General features: G+C 44.2%; 1 protein-coding gene across 2 annotated transcripts; it reads right to left on the bottom strand.

Annotated features, from left to right (window-relative positions):
* Positions 1 to 223: 223 nt before the first annotated feature.
* On the bottom strand, positions 224 to 23,641 carry LOC104609859 (ALG6, ALG8 glycosyltransferase family). Of its 2 annotated transcripts, none has more exons than XM_088895916.1 (4): positions 22,771 to 23,641; positions 4,767 to 4,973; positions 4,213 to 4,390; positions 224 to 632 (listed from the first exon to the last, which is right to left on the bottom strand). In XM_088895916.1, exons 1-4 carry the CDS (start codon positions 23,569 to 23,571, stop codon positions 241 to 243), a joined length of 1,578 nt encoding a protein of 525 aa, XP_088752042.1. In that variant the 5' UTR covers positions 23,572 to 23,641; the 3' UTR covers positions 224 to 240. The 2 variants fall into 2 exon arrangements, with proteins under 2 accessions (XP_088752042.1, XP_010274564.1); XM_010276262.3 differs by having other exon boundaries at positions 4,213 to 4,450; positions 22,771 to 23,639.
* Between the last annotated feature and the right edge of the window lie 1,242 nt (positions 23,642 to 24,883).

The following is a 24,883-nucleotide window of genomic DNA, read 5'->3' as shown; positions in this document are numbered from 1 at the left end:
CACCAACTGAGCCAACATCAGATCAGTTGGTAATTACTGACTTAAAAACTTTCAAAATATATATGTATTTTAAGCTCTTTTATCTTACAAACATGCATAACACTTGAGTGACCAGATCTACTACCCACGTCCAGAATCAGCATGTGCCCTTACAATAGTTACATTGAATCTACTATTAGCACAGATCAAGGAAAACTACACACACGCAGAGGGAGAAAGAGAATTCAAAAAGCCAATGAATCATGGGCATCTAATGATAAATCTTAGCTGCCAAATCCAAGAATACATGATCCCTAATGCACAATATATTGAGATCAACATAAGGGGTAAAAATGGAAGTTTGTCACCAAGAAGGTAATGGTGTAGAAACTGACCCCATACTTCAACAAACAAAAGAACCAACAAATAACAAATCCTAACCCACCCAACAACCAACCCACCACCCTTGGCAGCAACCAGGCCTTCTTTAGATCCCATTTTCTCACCTTGTTGCTTTGTGGACACCACTGTGGTCTTGCTGAACTGTGAGGAAAAACCTACCCACGTGAGAAGGGAATGCAGAAGCAGAAGCAACACTTTTATTGAATACTCATCAGCTTCAAATAGAAGAGGGAACAATGAGTAGCAAGACACTGCAACGTGTACAGAGGGGGAAAAAACATCAGAATCTTCGAAATGGAAAAAGTAGGCAAATCCAAAGAATTTAGATTCTACGTATTTCTATTCTCAAATTGATTTAAAATATGCAGCTCAAGGCACCCATCTCAGTGTACCATGTGCTTTAATAAAAATTCGATGAAGAATAAATCATGAACGCCACAACACCATTTTGGACTAATGGAAGAGCAGTTCAAGTTAAACACTACATTCACTTAAAAGAGGTAGACAAATGAACACTCATGGACTATCAAACAATACACTTCAGGGTCATCACGTTCTTGAAACATTACGGCATTACGACATTAATGAACCTCATCTGAGAAATAGCTCTCACTGAAGGGAGTCCTGAAATACCTGGATATCTATACTGCCTAGTGTACTGGTATCAAATATGATATGTACCCAATACAACACAACAAGCTGCATAAACATTTCTAGATCATATTAAATGCACATTTCTAAAATACGTAAAATGGTATTGCTGATCAAAAAATAATATGTAAATAAAAAAATCATACTACAAAAGCCTGCCTATGTTAGGAGCAATGTTCATAGAACTGGACCGGGTATAGAACAAGAGAAGGGAGAGGTTCACGGGTCAAAGATTCAACTGGGGTCAAACCGGAGGTCGAACCATGATAACATGGCATATTTGTATATATACATATAATCATATTACCAAGAGTGTCTTGTCTTTAAAATGAGAACCCTTCTCCTCACCAGTAGGAAAATGATCTCGTGAGGTAACTAAGACTGTTTTTGGTTTTATAGAAGATCAGAGAGACAGAAAGTTGAATAAGGAATTTTGTGAAAGATCTTGAGAATTCCTCAATTTTATGTTTCTCTCCTATTTTTTATCAAACCAAATATAGCCTAAGGCAAACATCCCTTGGTTGACCTTCAGTCAGCATATCCTTGGTGTAACAGATTTTAACCAATACAGTTCAAATGTGCCCAAGACAACTCATGAAACCATGCCTTTTAATAACATGCACATGCTCCCTTAAAAAAAAAATTAAAAAAAAAAATTAAAATTTGAGAGGGGGTGGAGAGAGACCTTTGCAGAATATTGCAAACCAAGGAAATAGTACCAACTTATTTTACCAGGTTATTAGATAATTCAAAAAAAAATCACAATAAAATAATAATTAAAAAAGTAGAATTTTCACTGATAAATATAACAAAAAAATCCTTGAAAATAAAATTAAAATAAAGAAATTGAAGTGAGATAGGTGGTAAATAGTACAATAACCAAGATGTACAAACAACCCAACAACTCAGTCGTGGAATTAAAGACTTGTGAGTGGGTTTGTATGAAGGTGATAGAAGAGGGAGTGATCCCTGAGAAAGTGGAGATTGTGGTACGGGAGGCCCTCTTTGGATCTAGCAGGAAAGTCGATTGAGGAAGTGTGATTTTAGGGTTGGGGAGAAGTAGCCAGTAATTAGAGGTAATTTGAGATCCAAAGTTGGTAAGACAATGGTGATTGTGGGGGTGGCAGAGAGTGGGGATTTTGGGGAGTTTCTATAGCATCCAATTGCGCCCCATTTGGATGGTCAGATTGGTTTGCAAGTCCAAAATTCAAATGGCTATTTGGGTCAGGCAAGAATTTCTAAGGAATCCCTTAAAGAAGCTTTAATGGAGTGTCTGAAGGCACTAAATGTGGTGATAGATGGCAAAGTGTTAAGGGAAGGGATTCAAAGGGAGGTAAGGGTACCCAGGTCAGAGAGATCTGAACCCCTTGTTGCCTAGCCAGACCACGTGATCCAAATGGTTATGGTTTAAGACCTAAGGTTGCTAGCAAACCAAAGGGGATGGGTCAGGCTAGGGACCAGCTCTCGGCTCTAAGTGAAGTGAACTAGTTGAGCCAACTGAGACAAATCTTGAGGGAGGATGTGAGGAGTGGGTCATCGGGGTTGGAGAAAACAACAAAGATCTTGGAGGAAGAGCGGAGCAGGGAGTTTTATCAACCTTTGACAGGTTCCCTGGAGTCAACACCCTAGGCTATGGTGAATGATGTCAGCTTGTCATCTCTGCTGCTAGTCTCGATGGAAGAAGAACCCGCTGAGATCATTCCTTTGGCTATGGACCTATGGTTGAGAGCCCTAAAACTGTGATGCCAAGGCAATTAGGTGTTGTGGATAAAGCTAAAGATCAGGTAAGTTGCCTTGCTTAGAAGGGGTTTAAAGTCAAGGAGAAGTCTGCTACTGCTCCGCCTCTTGTGCCTTCTAGGAGTCCGGGGGTATCTTGCGATAAAGGGACCTTTCTTAACGCATTTTCCTCTTGGGTTACTTCCAAACTGTTGGGGCTTGGGGATTTTCTAAGGGTGTCAATAGAAGGCATGGAGGTGAAGACCATCAGGTATCTAGAGGAGATTGAATAAAAGATGTTGGAGGAGAAAGAGAGGATGAATGTAATAAAGGCAGGGGGTCTTCCAAAAATAGCAGAGAAATGATGATGTTGTCTCGGGGGCTGAATGACAAAGCTGGAAGTGGGGAAGATTCGTCAAGGGGGGAGGGAAGAAGATATAGAAAAGATTTTGTAAGGAAGGGGGTTTTCCAGTTTTGGTTGTTATAGAGTTGAAGTTGCTTTCTTGGAATGTGAGGAGATTGGGCTCAGGAAGAAGGCAAATGTTGGTGTGAGATGTGCTCAAGAGGTGGAAGCCGGAGCTGGTGCTACTCCAGGAAACAAAGCTTGAGGTGGTGGAGCCATGGAGGTTGTGGTGGTTAGGAGTGTTTGGGGGTAGGGGTAGGGGTAGGTGAGGTGGGTGAGTAAACCGGCAAGGGGGCAAGGGGATTAGTAACCATGTGGGATCGGTCAAAGGGCAAATTCTTGTCTTCTCATGTTAAATCTTTCACTCTTAAGCTGACTGATTGGCTGATTGCAACTCTGGATCAGTTCCTGCCTCCAGGATTTTAAACCCTCTCTTTCCTTCAGAAGGGGAGTCCAGATTCAGGATCTTGAAGGCACTGATCATCTTTTCCTCCATTGCCCTTCTGTCTCTCGTTTCTGGTGGAACTATCTTAATGCTCTGGGGGTGGCTTGGGTCATGCCAAGCTTGGTCTTGGATATTCTGTGGAGCTGGAAGCTGCATGGCCTCTCAAATCTAGCTAACTGTGTCTGGGATTGTATCCCTGTGGCTGTAGTTAGTATGGTATGGTCTGGTCTGAAAGAAATAGAAGATTGTTCCACCAAACCTCAAAGGATGTGGAGGATCTGATCTCTTTGTCTTTAGGTATATTGGTGTCATGGATCTCAGCTGCTAAAGGACTCCATCAGCAAAATCTTGCAAGGTTGGCTGATGGTCTAGGAGCCTTTGAGATTTATAGCTTTGTTGTATTGTATCATCTCTGCCCGGCCAGGGGGTTTGTCCTTATGCAATCAATAAAATTTACTTTACCTTTTTCCAAAAAAAGAAAAATACATTTGAAGCAAACAACTGAACACACACGTTTTCTTTACCCTTTTATTTTTTTTTGGGGGGGGGGGATGTTATGGGAACACACTCAAGTGCAATAACTTTAAAAAGACGGAATTGGTCAACAGAAGCATACCTATTGACAACAAGAAATAATGCCTTGCATCTTCCAAGCTGCGCACTGCAACAACAGCAAGGGGGATAACAAAATGGAGAGATGCCTTCTCATGAACATGCCACCCAAAGAGAAAACCACAGGTGTAAGCATAGGCTACCCATCTAGTGATCATTCCTGGCCGAGGCTCTCTCCATACCTTAACAAGACATGGAGATAAGGCAAGTAAAACCAACATGAAGGTTACCAGAGGAGTAACCTGCCATTCCATAGAATTTAACAATACAAGATTAGTCGGTCATAGATGTTCACTGCATATAGTGATGCATACAAATGCATAAACCACCAAATCATTAATTCAAAAGGTTTAATCCACTTTTCAATTTTGGGCAGGCAAAAAAACAAAAGCAACAAAACACTTCTAAGAGATGCATGATATTTTTTTCCTTTATTCTTTTTCACATTGTTCAACCATATTATTGACAGAGTTTATTTGCATGTGTAGATGCCTGGGACAGAATTAATGGAGAATGATAAGCATGCAGTCCAGCATTTAATCAACCAAGTAGGATTACCCTAGGAAGCACGGCAAAAGGTGAGGAATCCCCTACTAGCCCACCAGTGAAAGAAGCTGCTGGTGTCTGAATGCTAAATCCAAGTTTTGCAAGAACAAAAGCAAGCCCTTTGTCCGAAATTATGTAGAACACCCAGAAATTGGGAGCCCAATATGCATGACAGAGTCCCCTGCCAAAAGGAAACATACGGCGGAGGACTTGTTGTATCTGCAAGGAAAGATATTGAAAAAATAAGGATAGAAACATACACTAGTGGAGAAGGATAGAAACATACACGCAATACCTTATGACAAAATATTGAAAAAATAATGGGGCCATAAATTATTCAATTTAAAAATTAGAGGGAATTAACCACCAAATGTACAGCATAAAAACAGAGAGAAGGTCCATGGGCCATATGGCCTGTTTCTTTTTTTTATGAGTAATAGTAAAATTTTATTAATTCAGAACCTGATTTAGAATTGTAATTTGGTACAATATCCCATATGGCCATCGCCACAGCCATTTCCCCAACAGAGCTTGATTTTTTTTCAACCACCCTCTGTTGGGACCCAAATACCTTCCCCTAACCCAACACAGGGAGTGGAGCAGGCCACTACCCATCAGCAGTACTCAAGGAAGCAGAAAGGACAGGCGACAGAGCCTCAGGGACAGGCAACAGAGCCTCAGAATTAGTTATACACAGAGAGGGTGATTCTGTCGACAGAAGATATTCCCTCCATGATATTTCCAGAGTTTGTTGTCAGTTAGTTATTCTGCCAATCAGAGGATATTCCCTCTATGATTACACCTGTAGGCCAGATATATAAGGCCCTACTCTTTTAAAGAAGGAATGAATGAATATCCCCTGTTTTTCTCTTTCACTGCATCCCTCTTTTCCTACCTTCCCTTCTCTTCTTCCTCCCCATTTTCTGTTTCAAGAGGTTAAGCCACCCTCGAAGGGGCTTCCGAGGTGAGCGGTATCTCACCAAGTTGGTATTAGAGCAAGGTTGTAGACCAGCTATGCCGCAGACAAGATCCTCTACCATGGAAGGCAGAGTCGACCAACTTGAGATTGGATTCCACCAAGTACTGAACGAACTCAGGGATCTCAAGGTGGTCATCGCTAACCTCGCCTCCCAACAACAGTCCGGTGAGACCAGTCAGCCAACAGAGGTCGACGCCTCTGTTTCTGGAAGCCAGGGAACTCAGGGATCCCAACTATTCCGGTGGAGATCCCATTCCTTGGATCTTCAGAGCAGAGAGATTCTTTGAGTACCATGAAACCCCTGCACACCAGCGCGTCGCCATCGCCTCCATTCACCTTGAAGGAGACGCTATTCTCTGGCTTCAGTGGTATCGACAAACCCATCCTCAGGTAGCTTGGGCGGAGTTCACGGAAGCTCTGTGCATCCGTTTTGGGCCGACAGCGTTCGTGGATTATGACGAACTTCTAACTCGATTAAAACAGACGGGGACAGTAGCAGACTACCAGCTCGAGTTTGAAAGAATGGCGACCAGAGTACACGGATGGCTGGAGAAGGCCTTGGTTGGGTGTTTTGTGGGAGGTCTCAGAGAAGACATCCGCCTAGAAGTGAGAGCTCTTCGACCAGCGACAGTCATGGCGGCGGTGGGCATGGCTCGCTTGCAAGAAGAGAAGATTGATAGCATGCGCAGGACTAGCAAGCCATCCTATCCGAATGTGAGGGCTCTCCAGCGGGCTGAACAGCAACCCCAAAAACAAGTTGGGGATCCTCAGAAGCCCATTTTGCCCAAGCCCACTGTGCCTTTCAAGCGCCTCTCGTGGGCTGAGATGCAGGCCCGACGCGAGAAGGGCCTCTGTTACAACTGTGATGATAAGTTTGGGCCGGGCCATAAGTGTCGGGTCCAGCGAGTATTCCTCCTTCAAACAGAGGGAAAACCGGAGGGGACAGAACCAGAGCACCTCGAAGACTGTGAGCTGATATCAGGCGAACCAGAACCGGTTGGAGCCGAGATCTCTCTACACGCTCTCATGGGCCTCAACCCTCTTCAGTCCATGCGAGTAGAAGGAAGATTGGGTGGCCAATCTGTGATGGTTTTGATTGACAGTGGCTCTACTTTGAATTTCATCACTTGCCGTTTGGCAAAGCAACTAGGTATGACTATACACCCCACTCCTCTCTTTTCAATCCATGTGGCTAATGGGAATCAGATGTTATGTGATGGTGTATGTAAGAAGGAAAGGATCCTCGTACAGGGCCATAATTTCGTGGTAGATCTTCACCCATTGGAATTCTTGGGGGCTGATATCATTTTGGGAATCCATTGGTTACGTGGCCTAGGTCCTGCACTATGTGATTGGGCCAGAATGACAATGGATTTTTGCCAAAATGGACAGACCTGCCATTTGCAAGGGGTGCGGCCCCCTAGTCCCCGAGGTGATACCTTAGCCTCTATAATATGGGCCTCCAAGGATACTGGACAGCCCTTGTTTATGCATTTGGGCATTCGGCCCACAGTTCCAATTTTAAACAATCAGGACTGTGACCAACCTACTGAAGCCCAACACCAGAGCCTAAGATCGATCCTCGATCAGTTTGGTGACATATTCAAGGAACCGAACCAGTTACCTCCACCCCGAGCCCATGACCATCAGATACCCCTCTTACCCGAATCCAAACCAGCCAATGTGAGGCCATATAGATACCCTTATTTCCAAAAGCTGGAAATTGAGAAGGCAGTAAAAGAGCTACTGGACAAGGGGCATATACAGACCAGCACCAGCCCGTTTTCATCCCCCATACTCCTAGTGAAGAAGAAAGATGGTAGTTGGCGGTTTTGCGTAGATTACCGGGCCCTGAACCAGATTACAGTGAAGGACAAGTTCCCAATACCTCTCATTGACGAACTGCTGGACGAGTTAGGGGAAGCACAAGTGTTCTCCAAACTGGACCTACGGTCCGGGTATCATCAGATCCGGGTTCACCAGGCTGATATCCACAAGACAGCCTTTAGGACCCACGATGGCCACTATGAGTTTCTGGTTATGCCGTTTGGTCTTACCAACGCCCCCTCCACCTTTCAGGCCCTCATGAATGACATCTTCAGGCCTTTCTTAAGGCAATTTATTCTGGTATTTTTCGATGACATCTTGGTTTACAGCAAGGATTGGGGCACCCATATGAAACATCTCAAACTTACCCTCACAATTCTGAGAGAGCACCAGTTGCATGCCAAATTGGCAAAGTGCTCCTTTGGACAAAGACAGATTCGGTACTTAGGCCATGTGGTTGCTGTAGGCCAGGTCATGGCAAACCCAGAAAAGATAGGTGCCATCCAAAATTGGCCCAAGCCCACCACTGTAAAGGCTCTCAAGGGTTTTCTTGGGCTTACCGGTTATTATAGGCGCTTCATTAAGGAGTATGGGCTTATGGCCGCCCCTCTAACACGCCTGTTAAAGAAGGATTCGTTTGGGTGGGCTGATGATGCCCAACGGGCCTTTGAAGACTTGAAGACAGCAGTCTCTAGCCCTCCAGTCCTCACTCTTCCGGATTTCTCTCAACCCTTTGAGATAGAGTGTGATGCATCGGGTGTCGGAGTGGGGGCCGTTCTGATGCAGAAGGGGCAACCCATTGCTTATTTCAACAAAGCTCTCTCAGCAGCCCACCAAAATCAGTCCACCTATGTCAAGGAAATGATGGCCATGGTAATGGCAGTACAGAAATGGCGTGCATACCTATTGGGACACCAATTTATCATCAGGACAGACCAGAGAAGTTTGAAGTACATAGCAGAACAAAGGGTGCACACCCCGGAGAAGCAAAAATGGCTTAGTAAATTAATGGGATTTGACTACCACATCGAGTATAAACTGGGCCTGCGAACAAAGTAGCTGATGCCTTATCACGGGTAGAAGAGCTGACCCAACTAACCTGCTCTCAGCCCAGTTTTCCCTTATTTGAAGCTATACGGCAAGAAGCTAGATCTGATCCACAACTGCAAGACATCAGGGAAAGGTGGAAAAGTGACCCTTCTCAGGTTCCGGGTTACCAAATTGTGGGGCTTGATCTTTTCTTCAAGGGTAGGTTTGTGGTTGCTCCAAATTCCACCCACAAAACTGAACTGCTAAGGTTGTTTCATGATTCCGCATTGGGAGGACATTCAGGGGTGCTACGGACCCTAAAAAGACTCAGCAGTCACTACCATTGGGTAGGAATGCACAAGGATGTGTTGCACTATGTATCAGAATGCCCAACTTGCCAACAGCAGAAATACTCCTCACAGTCACCCGCGGGCCTTCTACAACCCCTCAAGATTCCAGAGCAAGTGTGGGAAGACCTCTCCATGGATTTCATCACAGGACTCCCTCATTCTGCAGGAAAATAGGTCATCATGGTAGTGGTTAACCGCCTCACCAAGTATAGCCATTTCTCTGCTTTGCCTCACCCTTACATTGTAGCGATGGTGGCCGACATTTTCATACGGGACGTGGCGAAACTGCATGGAACACCAAGATCCATTGTCTCGGACCGTGACCCTGCCTTCCTAAGTTCATTTTGGAAGGAGTACTTCAGATTGCAAGGAACCCGACTACACCCATCCACCAGCTATCACCCGCAAACTGATGGACAGACTGAAGTCATTAATCGATGCTTAGAAGCCTACCTTAGATGCTTCATAGGGGAGAAGCCTAGACAATGGGCTCACTGGCTTCCGTGGGCAGAATACTGGTACAACTCAACTTATCAGTCAGCTACAGGGATGACACCTTTCAAGGCCCTATATGGCAGAGAACCCCCTCCCATATTACCCTATGAATATGGGCCGTCCAAGGTGGCAGAAGTAGAGACTCGCCTACTGGAAAGAGACGAGATTCTTAGACTGCTCAAGGCCAATTTGACAAAGGCCCAGCAACGAATGAAGATCAGCTATGACTCTCACCACCGCCCATTAGAGTTTCAGGTGGGTGATTTTGCCTACCTTAAGCTCCAACCTTACCGCCAGGTCTCAATGGTAAGACGGGCTTGGCACAAGCTAGCTCCCAGGTATTATGGGCCCTACAAGGTGCTGGAAAGAGTGGGCCTTGTTGCTTACAGATTGGACCTCCCTACTACCTCGAAGCTTCATCCAGTGTTTCACATCTCTCTTCTCAAGAAGGCTGTGGGAAATCATACTCCTACCTCATCTAGCTTACCCCAATTCACTGAAGAAGGGGACGTTTACACAGAGCCCATCAAAATTGTGGATTTTCGATGGGTCCGACGAGGTGGGCAGGTTGTACCAGAAGCCAAGGTAGAATGGGCCAGGCTGCCCCCAGAAGACGCCACTTGGGAACCTTATCTAAGGCTGAATGAGAGGTTCCCGAACCTAGACCTTGAGGGCAAGGTCAATGCTAAGGAGGGAGGAATTGTTGGGACCCAAATACCTTCCCCTAACCCAACACAGGGAGTGGAGCAGGCCACTACCCATCAGCAGTACTCAAGGAAGCAGAAAGGACAGTCGACAGAGCCTCAGGGACAGGCAACAGAGCCTCAGAATTAGTTACACACAGAGAGGGTGATTCTGTCGACAGAAGATATTCCCTCCATGATATTTCCCAGAGTTTGTTATCAGTAAGTTATTTTGCCAATCAGAGGATATTCCCTCTATGATTACACCTGTAGGCCAGATATACAAGGCCCTACTCTTTTAAAGAAGGAATAAATGAATATCCCCTGTTTTTCTCTTTCACTGCATCCCTCTTTTCCTACCTTCTCTTCTTCCTCCCCATTTTCTGTTTCAGGAGGTTAAACCACCCTCGAAGGGGTTTCCGAGGTGAGCGGTATCTCACCACCCTCCCTATTCCCAAACCTCCCTCTTCTTTCCTTTTACAAACAATTTCCCATTTAATCAAATGATCTTTTTTTCCTTGTCCCGACTCCCACGAAAAATCTCTCATCAATTTCTCCAACTTCCTAGCTTCCCTAGGTGGCATCCTAAAAACAAACAAGAAGTAAGTGGGTAAGTTACCCAATGTAACTCTTATTAGGGTGATTCTCCCTCTCAAAGAGATGTAATTCTTCTTCCACAAAGCTAATCTCTTCTCAAACTTTTCTAGCATCGGTGTCCAAAATCTGCTCTCCCTAGGATTTGCCCCTGATGGAAGACCTAAGTAGGACATAGTCCAAGAGGAAATGGAACACTCAAGACACTCCGCTATGGCCTCAATCTCCCCATCCTCCAAGTTAGTACCCGCTATGCAGCTTTTTTCCAGATTTGTTTTCAAATTAGATAGTCTTTCAAAACCTTAGATTAGCTCCTTTAGGTTGTCTACCTTCTCGCTAAAACCTCCTTCACAAAAAATCATCAAGTCATCTACAAACTGAAGGTGGGTGACTGGAATCTGGTTTCTCCCCACTCTCCAACCCCTAATGGTATCTTCTCTATCTGCCTTAGTAATGATTCTACTAATCACATCAGCTACTAAAGTAAATAGGAAAGGAGAGAGTAGGTCCCCTTGCCTAACTCCCCTACAAGCTGGAAAAAATCCTTCACCACACCATTAACCAATACAGAGTAGTGACATGTACTAATACACCCAAATATCCAGCTACACCATTTGTCTCCAAACCCACAGTTCCTCATCACCTCTGATAAAAACTCCCAATCCACCAAGTCATAGACCTTTTCAGCTGGACTCCCCCTAATTCTGTTATAGAGCTTATCAACTCTTGGCAAGGCCTAAAGATGATTTCGGGCAAGAGAGGAAGCTGTTTCTGAAAAGCAATTGTTCATGCTGTTATGTGGAATATCTGGGAAGAAAGAAATAGAAGATTATTTGAGGAGAGCTACTCCTCCTTGGAGGCTCTTCGAGATCGCATTCTGGCCAACATTAGCAGCTGGATGGTGAATAGAAAAATCTTCGAGGGTATCAGTCGGAATGACATTCATAGTAACTGGCCTGCTCTACTATCAGCCTCTCCTTTTCACCCTCAACCTCCTCTTATAATCACCCCAAGACAGGACTGTGAATTCATTCTAAACTTCGATGGCAGTTTTAGGAGAGCCACTGAGGACAGATCAAAGGCGGGAATTGGAGGGCTGATTCGAAGAGCAAATGGAGATTTGATTTGGGCCTATAGTGGCCCAGCCAAGGCAGAAGATGCTTCTGATGCAGAGGCAAGGGCCCTCTTGGAAGACCTCAGAATTGCCAAATCACAGCAGCTCAGCTGCATTGCAGCGGAAGGTGATTCAAGACATGTTATTAACTGGGCTTCAGGACAGATTCTAGACCTGTGGAAGCTATCCCATCTGTTGTTAGAAATCAGGGAGCTTGCATCTTATTTACACTGCAGTTTTAGATGGATTCCTAGAGAATTAAATCAAGTGGCTGATAATCTAGCTAAATCTGGGCTGGGAAGGGATTTTTTGTATAGCTCCAATACGCTGCCTTCCTAGAGGGCTGTCTCTTTGCTTTTGTTGTGCTTAAAAGGCTTGTGCATCCTCTCATGTACCCCCCCCCTTTTTGAATACTTAATGAATTCAGTTATCTTCTCTCAAAAAAGATCCAATTTACACATAAAACTTCTTTGCCTAGACCTTTCCATTTCCTCCACACATTCATTCGCAATTAAGATCTGATCTGTTATTTGCCTAGACCTTTTCAAGACCATATGGCTTGTTTCCTCATATCAAATGAGTACATGTTGGCTAAAACCATTCTTCTCCCTTATGCTGTTGTGCACCATTGTCAGGCTGACTTTCTAAGTACATATGCTGTACTCAATCCATAGTCTTCACATCATCAACTTAAGTTTTGATTCCTTTGACTAATTGGGCTTAGGCAATGACTAGTCAATTCAATAGTTCAGCTCTATGATACCCAGGTTACTTGTACATGCCTATCATACCGTTGTCAGATATGATACTTATCGGATATAACAGCAGATACTACAATACTTCCAGATGTACTCTATATAGCATTAACACATAAATATGTAAAGTGATATGTTTCAACAAATTATACTATAAGAAATCTGCACACGTTAGCTTCAAAAACTTGATATAAGCATACTACATGGGATACATGTACTTGTGTCCATGTCCATTTCAAGGATTTTAGGCAATGGAGAGTTATATCCTCATTTCCCATATCCATGTCCGTGTCCATGTTTGTGTCTATATCCATATCTGGACATCATAAGTTTGGCTGTTTCCCATGGTCATCCCTTAGAACATGGAAGTACCTTCACCACCACAGCAGCATTTCAAATAAGAAAAAAAAAAAAAAAAAAAGAAAGAAAAGATCTAGGATGCTCAAAACAGTTTTTTAACTCTCTCACAAACAGTTCAAAACCCTTTAACCCATGTCAACAATTCTATATTAAAAGCCATATCTCACGTCAAAGCATAAGCCCTTTAACTCTTTTCTCACCCTTTAGATACCCAAGGGGACTAGAAGTCTTAACATCAGAACAATTGTTATGGGCCCGCGCGTAGGATCTCGTCACGGGTCGGTCCACCGGGAGAGACTCCTGTCTTCCCTTGCCCTTGCCCTTGCGTACAGACCCTATTGTGGCAATCGCATGGGTGATTTGTCCAAGAGATCACCCAAACTCTCCTAACACCTTTCTTGGTTGAAAACTGAATGCCTTTACTTCAATTCGTAGCTCCTTAAATAGGAGATTACAGAAGGAAACTCCTTGTTGGATTCAGCTAGGCTAGGTAATCCAACTTAACTCAAACTCCTAATTACCTACTCCTAATGGTAACACAATTCTTACTTAAGATAAGATAAGATAAGGATAAGGGATGAGGAATGGAGTAGCTGGCGGCGAGTTGGCGAGCAGAGCTGACGTGGTAAGATAAGTGCGGACCCACCCTGATGAGCTGTCGTGTAGGTCCCACCCCACTGCTGCTGCCGGCGGCGCGCGCGTCTCGCAGTGCTGCTGCCGTGCGGTGCGTGCTGCTGTCGTGCGGCGCGTGCTCCTGCCGAGTGCTGCTGCCGTACGGTGCGTGTTGCGCGCTGCTGGGCGGCGCGTGCTGCTGTGCGGTACTGCCGGGCGGTGCATGCTGCTGTGCGGCCTGCTGTGCGTGCCGCTGCCTATGACTACGCCACAGTGTGCTGACGGGACAAGGCATCTGCGGCACGGTTCAAGGCCCCCGCCTTGTAGTCTACCCGGAAGTCGAATCCAAGGAGTTTGTTGACCCAATGCTGCTGTAGCGAGGTGGTGAGCCGTTGTTCCAGCAGATATTTGAGGCTGTAATGGTCCGTCTTGACTATGAAGGATCTGCCCCACAGGTACGGCCTCCAGCAGCGCATGCTGCTGTGCAGTACTGCCAGGCGGTGCGGCCTGCTGTGCATGCCGCTGCCTATGACTGCGCCGCAGTGTGCTGACGGGACAGGGCATCTGCGGCACGGTTCAAGGCCCCCGCCTTGTAGTCTACCCGGAAGTCGAATCCAAGGAGTTTGTTGACCCAATGCTGTTGTGGCGAGGTGGTGAGCCGTTGTTCCAGCAGATATTTGAGGCTGTAATGATCCGTCTTGACTATGAAGGATCTGCCCCACAGGTACGGCCTCCAGTGCTGCACTGCCTTAGCTAGGCCAATAAGTTCTCGTTCGTAGGCGGGCAACTTAATGTGGCGGTCGGCCAGCTTGCGGCTTAAAAAGGCGATTGGGTGCCCTTGTTGCCGTAGTACCGCGCCTATGCCGGTACCGGAGGCGCCACACTCCACTGTGAACTCAAGATCAAAGTTTGGCAACTGCAGAACTGGTGTGGAGGAGAGGGCTTCTCTTAATTTTACAAAGGCTGCTTCAGCTGTACCGTCCCAGAGGAAGGCGTTTTTCTTGAGCAGACTTGTTAGCGGGGCTGCCAGCAGTCCGTAATTGTGAACGAACTTGCAGTAGTAGCCAGTCAGCCCTAGGAAACCACGGAGGGCCTTGGCGGATTGTGGTCTGGGCCATTCTTTGATGGTCTGAATCTTGGAGTCATCCACAGTGACCCCTTGACCGCTAATCACATGTCCTAAGTAAAGGACCCTGCATTCCCCAAAGGAGCATTTTGACCGTTTGAGGAAGAGTTGATGTTGCTGCAGGAGTTCAAGAACAATTCGCAGATGCTGCACGTGCTCTACCCAAGATTTGCTATAGACTAGGATGTCATCGAAAAATACCAAGACAAATCTGCGGAGATGGGAGTGAAACACCCCGTTCATCAGGGCCTGGAATGTGGATGGCACGTTGCTAAGACCAAAGGGCATGACCAAGAACTCGAAGTGGCCATGGTGTGTTCTGAAGGCCGTTTTCTCTACATCTTCTGGGGTCATTCGGACCTGGAAGTATCCTGATCGAAGGTCTAGCTTGGAGAAGTACTGCGCTCCATGGAGTTCGTCTAACAGCTCATCTACGACTGGGATGGGAAACTTATCTTTGACCGTCTGGCTGTTAAGCTCTCTGTAATCCACACAGAATCTCCAAGTCCCGTCTTGCTTGGGCACCAAGAGAACTGGGGAGGAGAAGGGGGAGCGGCTGGGGCGGATGATCCCTTGCTGTAACATGTCTGCGCACTGCCTTTCTATTTCATCTTTATGCCGATGTGGGTAGCGGTAGGGCCTGACAACAACGGAATCTGATCTAGTTATCAGAGGGATTCGGTGGTCGCAAGCTCTGGGAGGGGGAAGCCCCTTGGGCTCCTTGAATACTGCAGAGAAGTCCGTAAGGAGCCTTTCCATATCTGTTGAGCGTGAGTCCCCACCTTGGAGTGTATGTAGCTGCGCCCTTGTTCGTATTCTGGTTCCCCGCCATGTGACTAGTTTGCCATCCAAGTGGAAGGTCATGGTCAGGGCGGCGAAGTCCCATAGAATTGGTCCAAGCGTGATCAGCCATTTAACACCTAGGACGATGTCAAATTCGTCCAAGGATAGTACGAATAAATCTGCTTGGAAGGACCCTGTTCCGACCTGAATTCTGGTGTCTTTGCAAATTCCAGGGCTGTGAACTCTTTCCCCGTTTGCCACGGCCACCTGTAATTGTGGTCTTCTTTCCATGGGCAGTTCTAACTTGCGGGCCGCCTGTTCGCTGATGAAATTGTGGGTGCTACCCGAGTCTACCAGAATACGGACTGGCCGGTCTGCTATCAATGCTCTCAGTTGCATGGTTTGGGAGGTCTTGACCCCCGTAATGGCATGGAGGGAGATTTCTGGTTCTAACGTTGCAGATTCGTCCTCTTCCTCTTCCTCTTCGGGTTCTTCTACTAGAAGACAGAACAACTTCTTACACTTGTGGCCGGCAGAGTACAGGTCATCGCAGTTGAAGCACTACCCCCTTGCGTGCCATTCCGCCATCTCGGCTCAGGTCAGCCGCCTAATGGGGGGTGCAAACCTACTGCTTCCTATGCTTGACGCTGATTTGGAGGGGTTGCCCGCAAGCAGACTTGGCTCTCTGCTGATGATCGAAGAGGAAGTCACTCCTGCTGTCTTTGAAGGCGTCCATGTTGCTGTTGGCCGTCCTATACTGAAGCCCCCGTGGGAGATCTGCATCTTCCTTTCGAAGGCGCGTGCGAGGTTCATAGCTATGACTAGATTAGGGGGGTGTTGCATCTCGACGTCCACCCTTAGGGGTTCCACCAGCCCTGCTGTGAACATATCGACTTGCTGGTCTAGGCGTACCGAGGCTGCTCTGGCGAGAAGAGTTTGGAACTGGCGCTGATAATCCGCCACAATCCCGGTCTGCTTGAGGTTTATCAGTTCGCCCAGCGAGTTGCTTGTCAGCGGGGGTCCAAACCGGAGGAGGCAATAGGATTTGAATTGTTCCCAACTAAGCTCGGGTTCTTCCTGCTCTAGACGGTAGAACCAGAGTTGTGCCTCTTCCGTGAGGTGGAAAGCAGCCAGACTGACCTTGTCTCTGTCATCGGTGCGCTAGTTGCGGAAGAACTGTTCGCAGCGGTGCAACCATCCCAGTGGGTCTCCAGCGCCATTGTAGGACGAAAATTCTAGCCGACTGTATTTGGGGATAACAACGGCCGTCGGGGTGGCCGTCTGATGTTCGCCAGGCGTTTCTGCCCAGTCCGGTCTATGGCTGTTGTTGGTGGCGGTTCCTTCTGAGTTTCTTTCTCTATTGGCTAAGAATGTCTCCAGCAAGCGTCGAAGCTCCCGGACATCATCCTTGACCTCACGTACCTCCATGGTGGTCTCTGCAAGTTTGTGCTCCAATTCGTGGACCTTGGAAGACAGCGGCTCTTGTTCCCCCATGACGGTAGGCTCTGATACCAGAATGTTATGGTCCCGCGCGTAGGATCTCGTCACGGGTTGGTTCACCGGGAGAGACTCCTGTCTTCCCTTGCCCTTGCCCTTGCCCTTGCGTACAGACCCTATTGTGGCAATCGCATGGGTGATTTGTCCAAGAGATCACTCGAACTCTCCTAACACCTTTCTTGGTTGAAAACCGAATGCCTTTACTTCAATTCGTAGCTCCTTAAATAGGAGATTACAGAAGGAAACTCCTTATTGGATTCGGCTAGGCTAGGTAATCCAACTTAACTCAAACTCCTAATTACCTACTCCTAATGGTAACACAATTCTTACTTAAGATAAGATAAGGATAAGGGATGAGGAATGGAGTAGCTGGCGACGAGTTGGCGAGCAGAGCTGACGTGGTAAGATAAGTGTGGACCCACCCTGATGAGCTGTCGTGTGGGTCCCGCCCTACTGCTACTACCGGCGGCGTGCGCGTCTCGCAGTGCTGCTGCCGTGCGGTGCGTGTTGCTGCCGAGTGTTGCTACCATGCGGTGTGTGCTGCGCACTGCTGGGCGGCGCGTGCTGCTGTGCGGCCTGCTATGCGTGCCGCTGCCTATGACTGCGCCGCAGTGTGCTGTCGGGCGGTGTGTCCATAACAACAATGCCAGCATGGGATCTTAAAATTAAATACTAGTTCCATGGGCCACATAGATAAAGACTAGATCTATGATATCAGTGTGTTTTTTAGAGAGTCTACATTTTTCTTAGATATATTCCAAAAAGTTGCAGCAAGAGGCAAGAAGGCATGTCCACATGATCCTTCCTCTCTTAAAGAAAGGAACGGACCAGCAACTCCCGAGCATGTCCAATGTATCACAAGAGGACCTATTAAGTATCAATATCATATAGAGACAAAAAAAATAATGATTGCAGAGTTTTGAAGAAAACTGGTAATGGATTAAAAAAGGCAGTTATCTGACCCGGAACCTCCTAAGCACAAAATGCATAGGAGAAAGTTCCCACCGTTTACATTTCCATTGAAGAATATCTCAAGTGTTAATTAAGGGTCCGTTTGGTTCACAATCGGAATCGGAATCAGAATGATCTATTCCCATAGTCTGTTTGGTTCAGACAGGAATCAGAATGGGAATTGGAATAAACTGGAATGGAAAAGGGAATGGTGATTCCCTCAAATGGGGGAATGCCATTCCACTAGGAACGGGAATGGGATTCCGATTCTGCCCAACCAAATGGGCCCTAATTTCCTTGTGAACTACCTCCGAAGAAAAGCCCCCTCAAGGATGGGGATAGTGTTATTCTTTAACAACTTGAAGGGAAAGTTTGAAAGGACACCAGCTACCTCATCAAGGACCTTGAAGGAATAGGAACATAAATAAATACAATAACACATCAATGATCAAAAGTTCAAACCCAACTTTCTTTGACCATTAGAACTCAAGAAGGCATCCTTGAGGCCATTAAGAACTCTAACACCTCATACTCTTTTCAGCCTCTAAGGCCCCTAAGGAAACCAAAGTTCCAATATATACCAGAAGAAGCATCCAAAACAAAGGAAGCAATAGGAAGATCTGTAAAGTGGGAAGTGGAAATATAAAGTCTAGGAAGATCTCTAAGATGGGAGATAGAAGATATCTTACTGGAAGAGGAATTCTCCCCAACAATGATCCTCTCAAAATTTAACCCTACTGCTAGAGTAAGTGTTAGTGTCGAGTATGTAGGGGTATTTCTGTCTTTATACTTATGTTGAGGTTGCTGATCTGTAATATTATATTAGAACTAGTGTCCCTCACTTAAGTAAGGGCACATGTGTCTTTTCCATTATGTTAGTAATATAAAACATGTCTGGCCGAATGGGAGAGGTAATTTTTCTCTCATTCGAACCAGACCTTTCTTCTCTCCTTTTCTCCTCCTTTCTCTCTCTCTCTTTCTTTCTTCTTTCTTCTTCTCTCTTCTTGGATGTTATCAGACTAACAGAACTCAAGGGCAGGCCGAATCATAATATGGTATCAGAGCTCAATTAAGCAACTCGGATCTGCCCAGATTTCTGTTTTCTGCACACTCAGTCTAGGGTTTCTCTTGATTTCTCTGCCATCGATTGGAGATAAGGGAAAGAGCTGAAAAGGAGTGGTCGCCCTCTTCCCTTGGAGGTCTCTATGCCTCCAGTTGTGTTGTTCATGGTCGGTTGCTGTGGTTTCTAAGAAGCCCTCCCCTAATCGATGAAGAGAAGAGGGTTGATTCGTGTGGTGCAGTGGGTGTCTTGTGTGGTCTGATTTTTTTTTTGTGTGTGTGTGGTTTGTTTTTTGGGTGATGAGGTAAGAGATTTCTATGCATATTTTTGTTATGAATCAAATAAGAAGTATGTTCCAGATCGTATGGTGGGATTTCAGACTGTAGTGTGCTAGGGTTTATGTTGTTTTTAGTGTGATTCGAATGGGGACTAGTCCTCATATAGTGTGGTGAGATTTCAGGTAGTCGTGGGGTAGGGTTTGTGGTGTAAAGAGTGCAATCTTCAGCAATAACAAGTGTTGAAACCAGTGTGATCAGTGTGATCAAGTAGTGTGCAGTGTGTCGAATTCAATAATAACAGAATTCAGCAATGGGAGATAGTAGTGATAGCAAATCTAATGTAATGATACCTACTAATTACTTGAATGTTCAAATGACCTGCATTAAACTGAATAGAGAGAATTATGTACCTTGGGCTAAATCTATATAAGTTTTTCTGAAGGCAAAGAAGAAGGTGAAACACATAAGGGAGGAGAAACCTTCCACTGATTCTCATGAGTATGATGACTGGGAACAAGAGGATGCACAAATTATCACGTGGTTATGGAATAGTATGGAACCCAAGATTAGTGTAAATTTCATGTTTCTTGACACTGCCAAAGATGTGTGGGATCATGCTAAAAAGTTGTATTCTGGTCAAGACAATACAACCAAAGTATATCAGCTGTATCAGGAATACTTTAATCTGCAACAGGGTAATCAAAGTCTTGAGGAGTACTATGGTAGTATGAGAACCATTCGTAATGAGTTGAATGTTTATCACCCCCTCACTTCTGATGTCAAAATTCATCAACAACTGAGAGAAAAGCTTGATGTGACTCAATTTTTTGTGGGGCTGAAATTTGAATATGAACCAGTGCGGTCTCAGATACTAGGAGGGTCAGCTCTCCCTTCGTTAGAAGAGGTGTTTGCTCGACTTCGGAGGATTTCCATTGGATCTACTGAAAACTCTAATGTTTATGATAGATCAGCCTTTGCAGTATCAAGGGGTCGTGGTGTTAGAGGTGGAGCTCGGGGAGCTCAGTCTAACCGTAGTGGTAGTAGTGGTCCGATATATGGCCAGAGCGGTGGTGGTGGACCTACATATAACCGTGGTGGTGGTCGTATTGGAGGTAGAGATTCAAGGGGAGTCCGTGGCAAAGGACGTGGCTCGGGTCCGAGGAGGTGTACTCATTGTAGTATGGATGGACATACCATTAATTATTGTTATGACTTGCATGGTCCACTCTCAACTTGGGCCAATCATGCCATGACTAGTGACACCAGTTTCAGACAGGAGAGTCGTTCAACTGATCAGATGCCTCCTACATCCACAGATGTTCTCGAGAAGGAGATTGTGAGTGTTCCCCGTGATGAGTATGAGAGGTTTGTCCAATCCACATCTCAGCAGAACACGGCTACTCTCGCACACTCAGGTATGGCTTGTTTGGCATCCACACCCAATCCCTGGATTATTGACTCTGGAGCCTCCGATCACATGACTGGAACTCCAGGTGTGTTTTGTTCCCTCTCTCATTGCTCAACATCACAATCTGTTACCCTTGTTAATGGTTCCACATCCTCCATTTGTGGTGTTGGCAATGTTAACATGACCCCCTTATCTTTATCCTCAGTTTTGTATGTCCCTAAATTTCCGTTTAACCTTATGTCTGTTAGTAAGTTGACCAAGTCACTTAATTGCTCTATTACTTTTTACCCTTCTTCGTGTGTTTTTCAAGATCTCAAAACGGGGATGAAGATTGGTGGAGGGCATGAAGCTGGTGAATAGTATTATCTTGACGGTGGTGGAAAAACATCAACAACTCTCCAGTCATCTCTCCTCTCCAGTGGCACTGTCGATTTGGTCATCCTTTGTTGAAAGTTTTGAAGTCTTTGGTTCCTTCGTTGAGTCAACTTTCTGTTTTAGATTGTGAGTCGTGTCGGTTGGGGAAACATCATCGTGTTCCCTTTAGTCCTAGGGTTGATAACCGTGTGTCGAGTCCTTTTTCTTTGATTCATTCAGATGTTTGGGGTCCTTATAAAGTGATGTCATACAATGGATATAGATATTGTCATTTTTGTTGATGATTATTCAAGGATGACGTGGCTCTATTTAATGAAAGAAAGGAGTGAATTGTTTATCATCTTCCAAAAATTTCTGAGATTCGCAACCAATTTAGTGTTCACATTAAAATTTTTCATTCCAATAATGGCCGTGAATATTTTATCTTCATCATTTCAAGAATACTTTGACCAACATGGCATTATACATCAGACCTCATGTACCTACACCCCACAACAAAATGGGGTGGCTGAGAGAAATAATCGTCATCTTTTGGAAACAACTGGTCGAATGGGAGTGTTAGTGTCGAGTATGTAGGGGTATTTCTGTCTTTATACTTATGTTGAGGTTGTTGATCTGTAATATTATATTAAAACTAGTGTCCCTCACTTAAGTAAGAGCACATGTGTCTTTTCCATCATGTTAGTAATATAAAACATGTCTGGCCGAATGGGAGAGGTAATTTTTCTCTCATTCGAACTAGACTTTTCTTCTCTCCTTTTCTCCTCCTTTCTCTCTCTCTCTTTCTTTCTTCTTTCTTCTTCTCTCTTCTTGGTTGTTATCAGACTAACAGAACTCAAGGGAAGGCCGAATCATAATAGTAAGCGTTGCTAAAATGTTGGAATATGATTTATGGATTCCCAAGGTACATAACCAAACCATTTCAATCATCTCTTCTCACTTTTTTGAGAGAGAATGGTTAAGTGTTTCATGAAATAATCTAGACATGAATACAGGCCTTGTTCAGTAAGGCACTAGACAAGGAAGGTATTAACTTTGTACAACCCGAAAACAAAAACCACTATTCATCCAATCATACAAAAAGCTTGCAATGATAAAAAATAAAAAACAAAAAATAAGAGCTAAAATATTCTTGAATAACTTGTGTGTTGCCACCAATGAGTATATCCTTCCCCAAATGCCTTTTAAACTATCTCTTCTGAACTAAACTTGTCTTCAAAAAGCCTCATCTTTCTTTCCTTCCAAATTGACTACAGCACTGCTGTTGGCACAACCTTACAAACAATCTTTACTTTCCTTAACAAACCACCCACATTCCAGCTCTTTAGCAGAGCCAACAAGTCCCTTCTCATCTTCTCACTTGCCGGGGCTATCTCTAAATGCTCCTATAGTGTACCCATTTCTAACCCAACTCCTACACTTCCTAGCCTTAATACTTATCTACATCAACATCCCCATTTTGACTAGACTCGTTCTAAAAATGTATTGTTCCTAATTACTGTTCCCATATCTTGTACTATAGACATTTTTCTTTTCCTTCCTTTTATCAGTAACTTATTTTGGTCTTATAGCCATCAAGTTATCTTCTTCCCTCATTCCGACTGTTACTTCTACTAAAAGTTGCACTGCATTTTTCATTCTTAATTTCTGTCATAAAAGAATGTACTAGTGAAAATGAAAAATAAAACTTTGAGAAAATTGAAATCCGTCTGTGTTTGTGAATGACAGAGAAAGGGGTACCTGCCCATGATACAAGAATGGCCCAAATGCAACCAGAAAAACCGACCCGACTACTGTACCCATCATCAAAAACTTCCCGATAGAGTTAACCAGCCCTCCCCGGCAATAATGCCTCAATAAATACACAAAATACACAGGCGCTGCAACCGCAAACAAGTGCTTGAAACACAAAAGCATTGCAAAAACAAAACCTCCCATCAAATCCCTTCCTTCCTCCAAATACGAAAGAGAAATCAGCAGAAACCCCAGAAGAAACCCATTGTACTGAAAATGCACATGATCCACGATAATGAGCGCCGGCGACCACACAATCAAAACCCAAATCATCCTCCGCTTGGCCGAATCAAGGCTTTTGGTCAATCTATAGACTCCATAGAAGAGACACAGATCGGAAACCATGACGCTAATCCTCTGAAAATAAACCACTGAATCTGCACTGTAGTTCAACCCATTGTGTAGGTCTACGATCTTTGTATCGACGAGATTAGCGAAGATAGACAGAAACCGTTCGAAGTAAGCGAAGAGAGGGGGGTAATCGAGTGTCCACGGACTCGTTTCATCATAGTACCATTGAGAAAGGGGAAGAGAGGAGGTGAGCGCAAGCCAATGACGATGAACTTCGAAGTCTGTACTTCGGTACGAAGGGATGAGAAGGAGCTTTATGCAGGTTGCGACTCCTGCAAACCAGATCAGCTCCTCTATAGCAGTCACAGAACCAGGAATCCTATTTTTCTCTTTTTCAGTTTCTTCTCTCGTAGAGCGGTGGGCAACTCTTCTCGAGCTCGTTAGTTCTCCTTCCATGGCGACTGCTGTCGGAGCCAAAGAACGACTGCTGCTACTGGAGCCAAATAACTGAAATTAGAGCTGTTGCCTGTTCGGGTATAACTTTAGGGCTGGAAACGGATCGTGATCAGATCGGTAATTAGGTAGATCCAAATTCATTAATATTCGGATATCGAAACTTATCCGTTGGATACTCGGATTTTTATCGAATCCGGCTTGCATCTTATCTCGACTATCTTACTCTTACCCATTAATAAAAATAAGAATGGCTCAATCAAACGACCCTGATTTCATTCTTTCATTTATACCCCTGCCATTAAAATATATTTTCATTAAACTATATTTCCATCTTATTACATTTTCAGAAATTTAGTAATGTAATTTTATTATTAATGTAATAATAATTATTAAGGTACATTAATTATTATAGTAAAATTTGTTATTTTCAAAATACTGTAATTACAGTAATTTTGAAATAACTGTAATTCCAATAATAATTATTAGTGTAGTTAAATTAATTATTTCTGCAAAATAATTATTACACTAATAATTATTATTGGAATTTTGATGTAATAATTAAATAGAGTAATCATTATAATAAATGTTTTACTATAGTTACAATTTCTTAAAATTAATTTTATTCCACTAACAATTAAATTGTGTTACTTTCCAAAAAAAACTATTAGAAATCAATGAATAAACAAAATTTTCAACCAATAATTTCTTTATAAATGTCATTTAAAATTAATTAAAATTTATAAAATTGAAAAATAAATTCAACAATTATAGCTCCAAGAAAGAGTTGGTGGAGTTTGCAAATTGGCAAACAAAATATCATAATTTTGGAGAACAAAATAAAAAATATATATTAATGTAATTTTGGAAATTTTCTTTAAAATGTAGTAAATAATTATTGAAACTTATTGGAATATTTTGGAAATTTGGGAATTTTTATTACATTTGATAGATTTTGGAAAATTATTTAAAATTTGTGTGATTTTCATTTTAAATTATTAAAGATAAATTAGTATTGGTAAAGGAAAACATTAATTTGAACCAATAATTACACAAATTATTTTTTTATTAATATAAATTAGTATAATATTGGAAATTTTTAGAAAAGGAAATTGATGAAGGAAGATTTGGTCCGACCTCGTCATCAATTAACACGTGGCAAAGGGAAACAGCTCAGAGCAACAGCGCGCCCAAGGCGCGAGCACCAAAGGGAGGAACCAGCAGTCCGAACTCCCTACTAGGAGCTCGAGCTCCCTACTGAGGACCCGAACTCCCTACTAGGGGCCCGAACTCTCCCTTAGGCCCCAAGCCTCAC

The sequence above is a fragment of the Nelumbo nucifera genome, chromosome 1 (genome assembly GCF_055504915.1).
Source record: "Nelumbo nucifera cultivar China Antique chromosome 1, China Antique-T2T, whole genome shotgun sequence".
In the NCBI taxonomy this organism is placed as follows: Eukaryota; Viridiplantae; Streptophyta; class Magnoliopsida; order Proteales; family Nelumbonaceae; genus Nelumbo; species Nelumbo nucifera.
The sequence above is the reverse complement of the archived record's forward strand: the minus strand, read 5'-3'. Positions and strand labels throughout refer to the sequence as shown.

Excerpts from the sequence above, each read along its gene's own strand:
- LOC104609859 (XM_010276262.3), bottom strand. The coding sequence starts at position 23,571 with ATGGAAGGAGAACTAACGAGCTCGAGAAGAGTTGCCCACCGCTCTACG. Across the intron at positions 4,451-4,766 it reads CTTTTGCCGTGCTTCCTAGG|GTTACTCCTCTGGTAACCTT; the intron begins GTAATCCTACTT and ends ATGGAATGGCAG. Across the intron at positions 633-4,212 it reads TTATTTCTTGTTGTCAATAG|TGTCTTGCTACTCATTGTTC; the intron begins GTATGCTTCTGT and ends TACACGTTGCAG.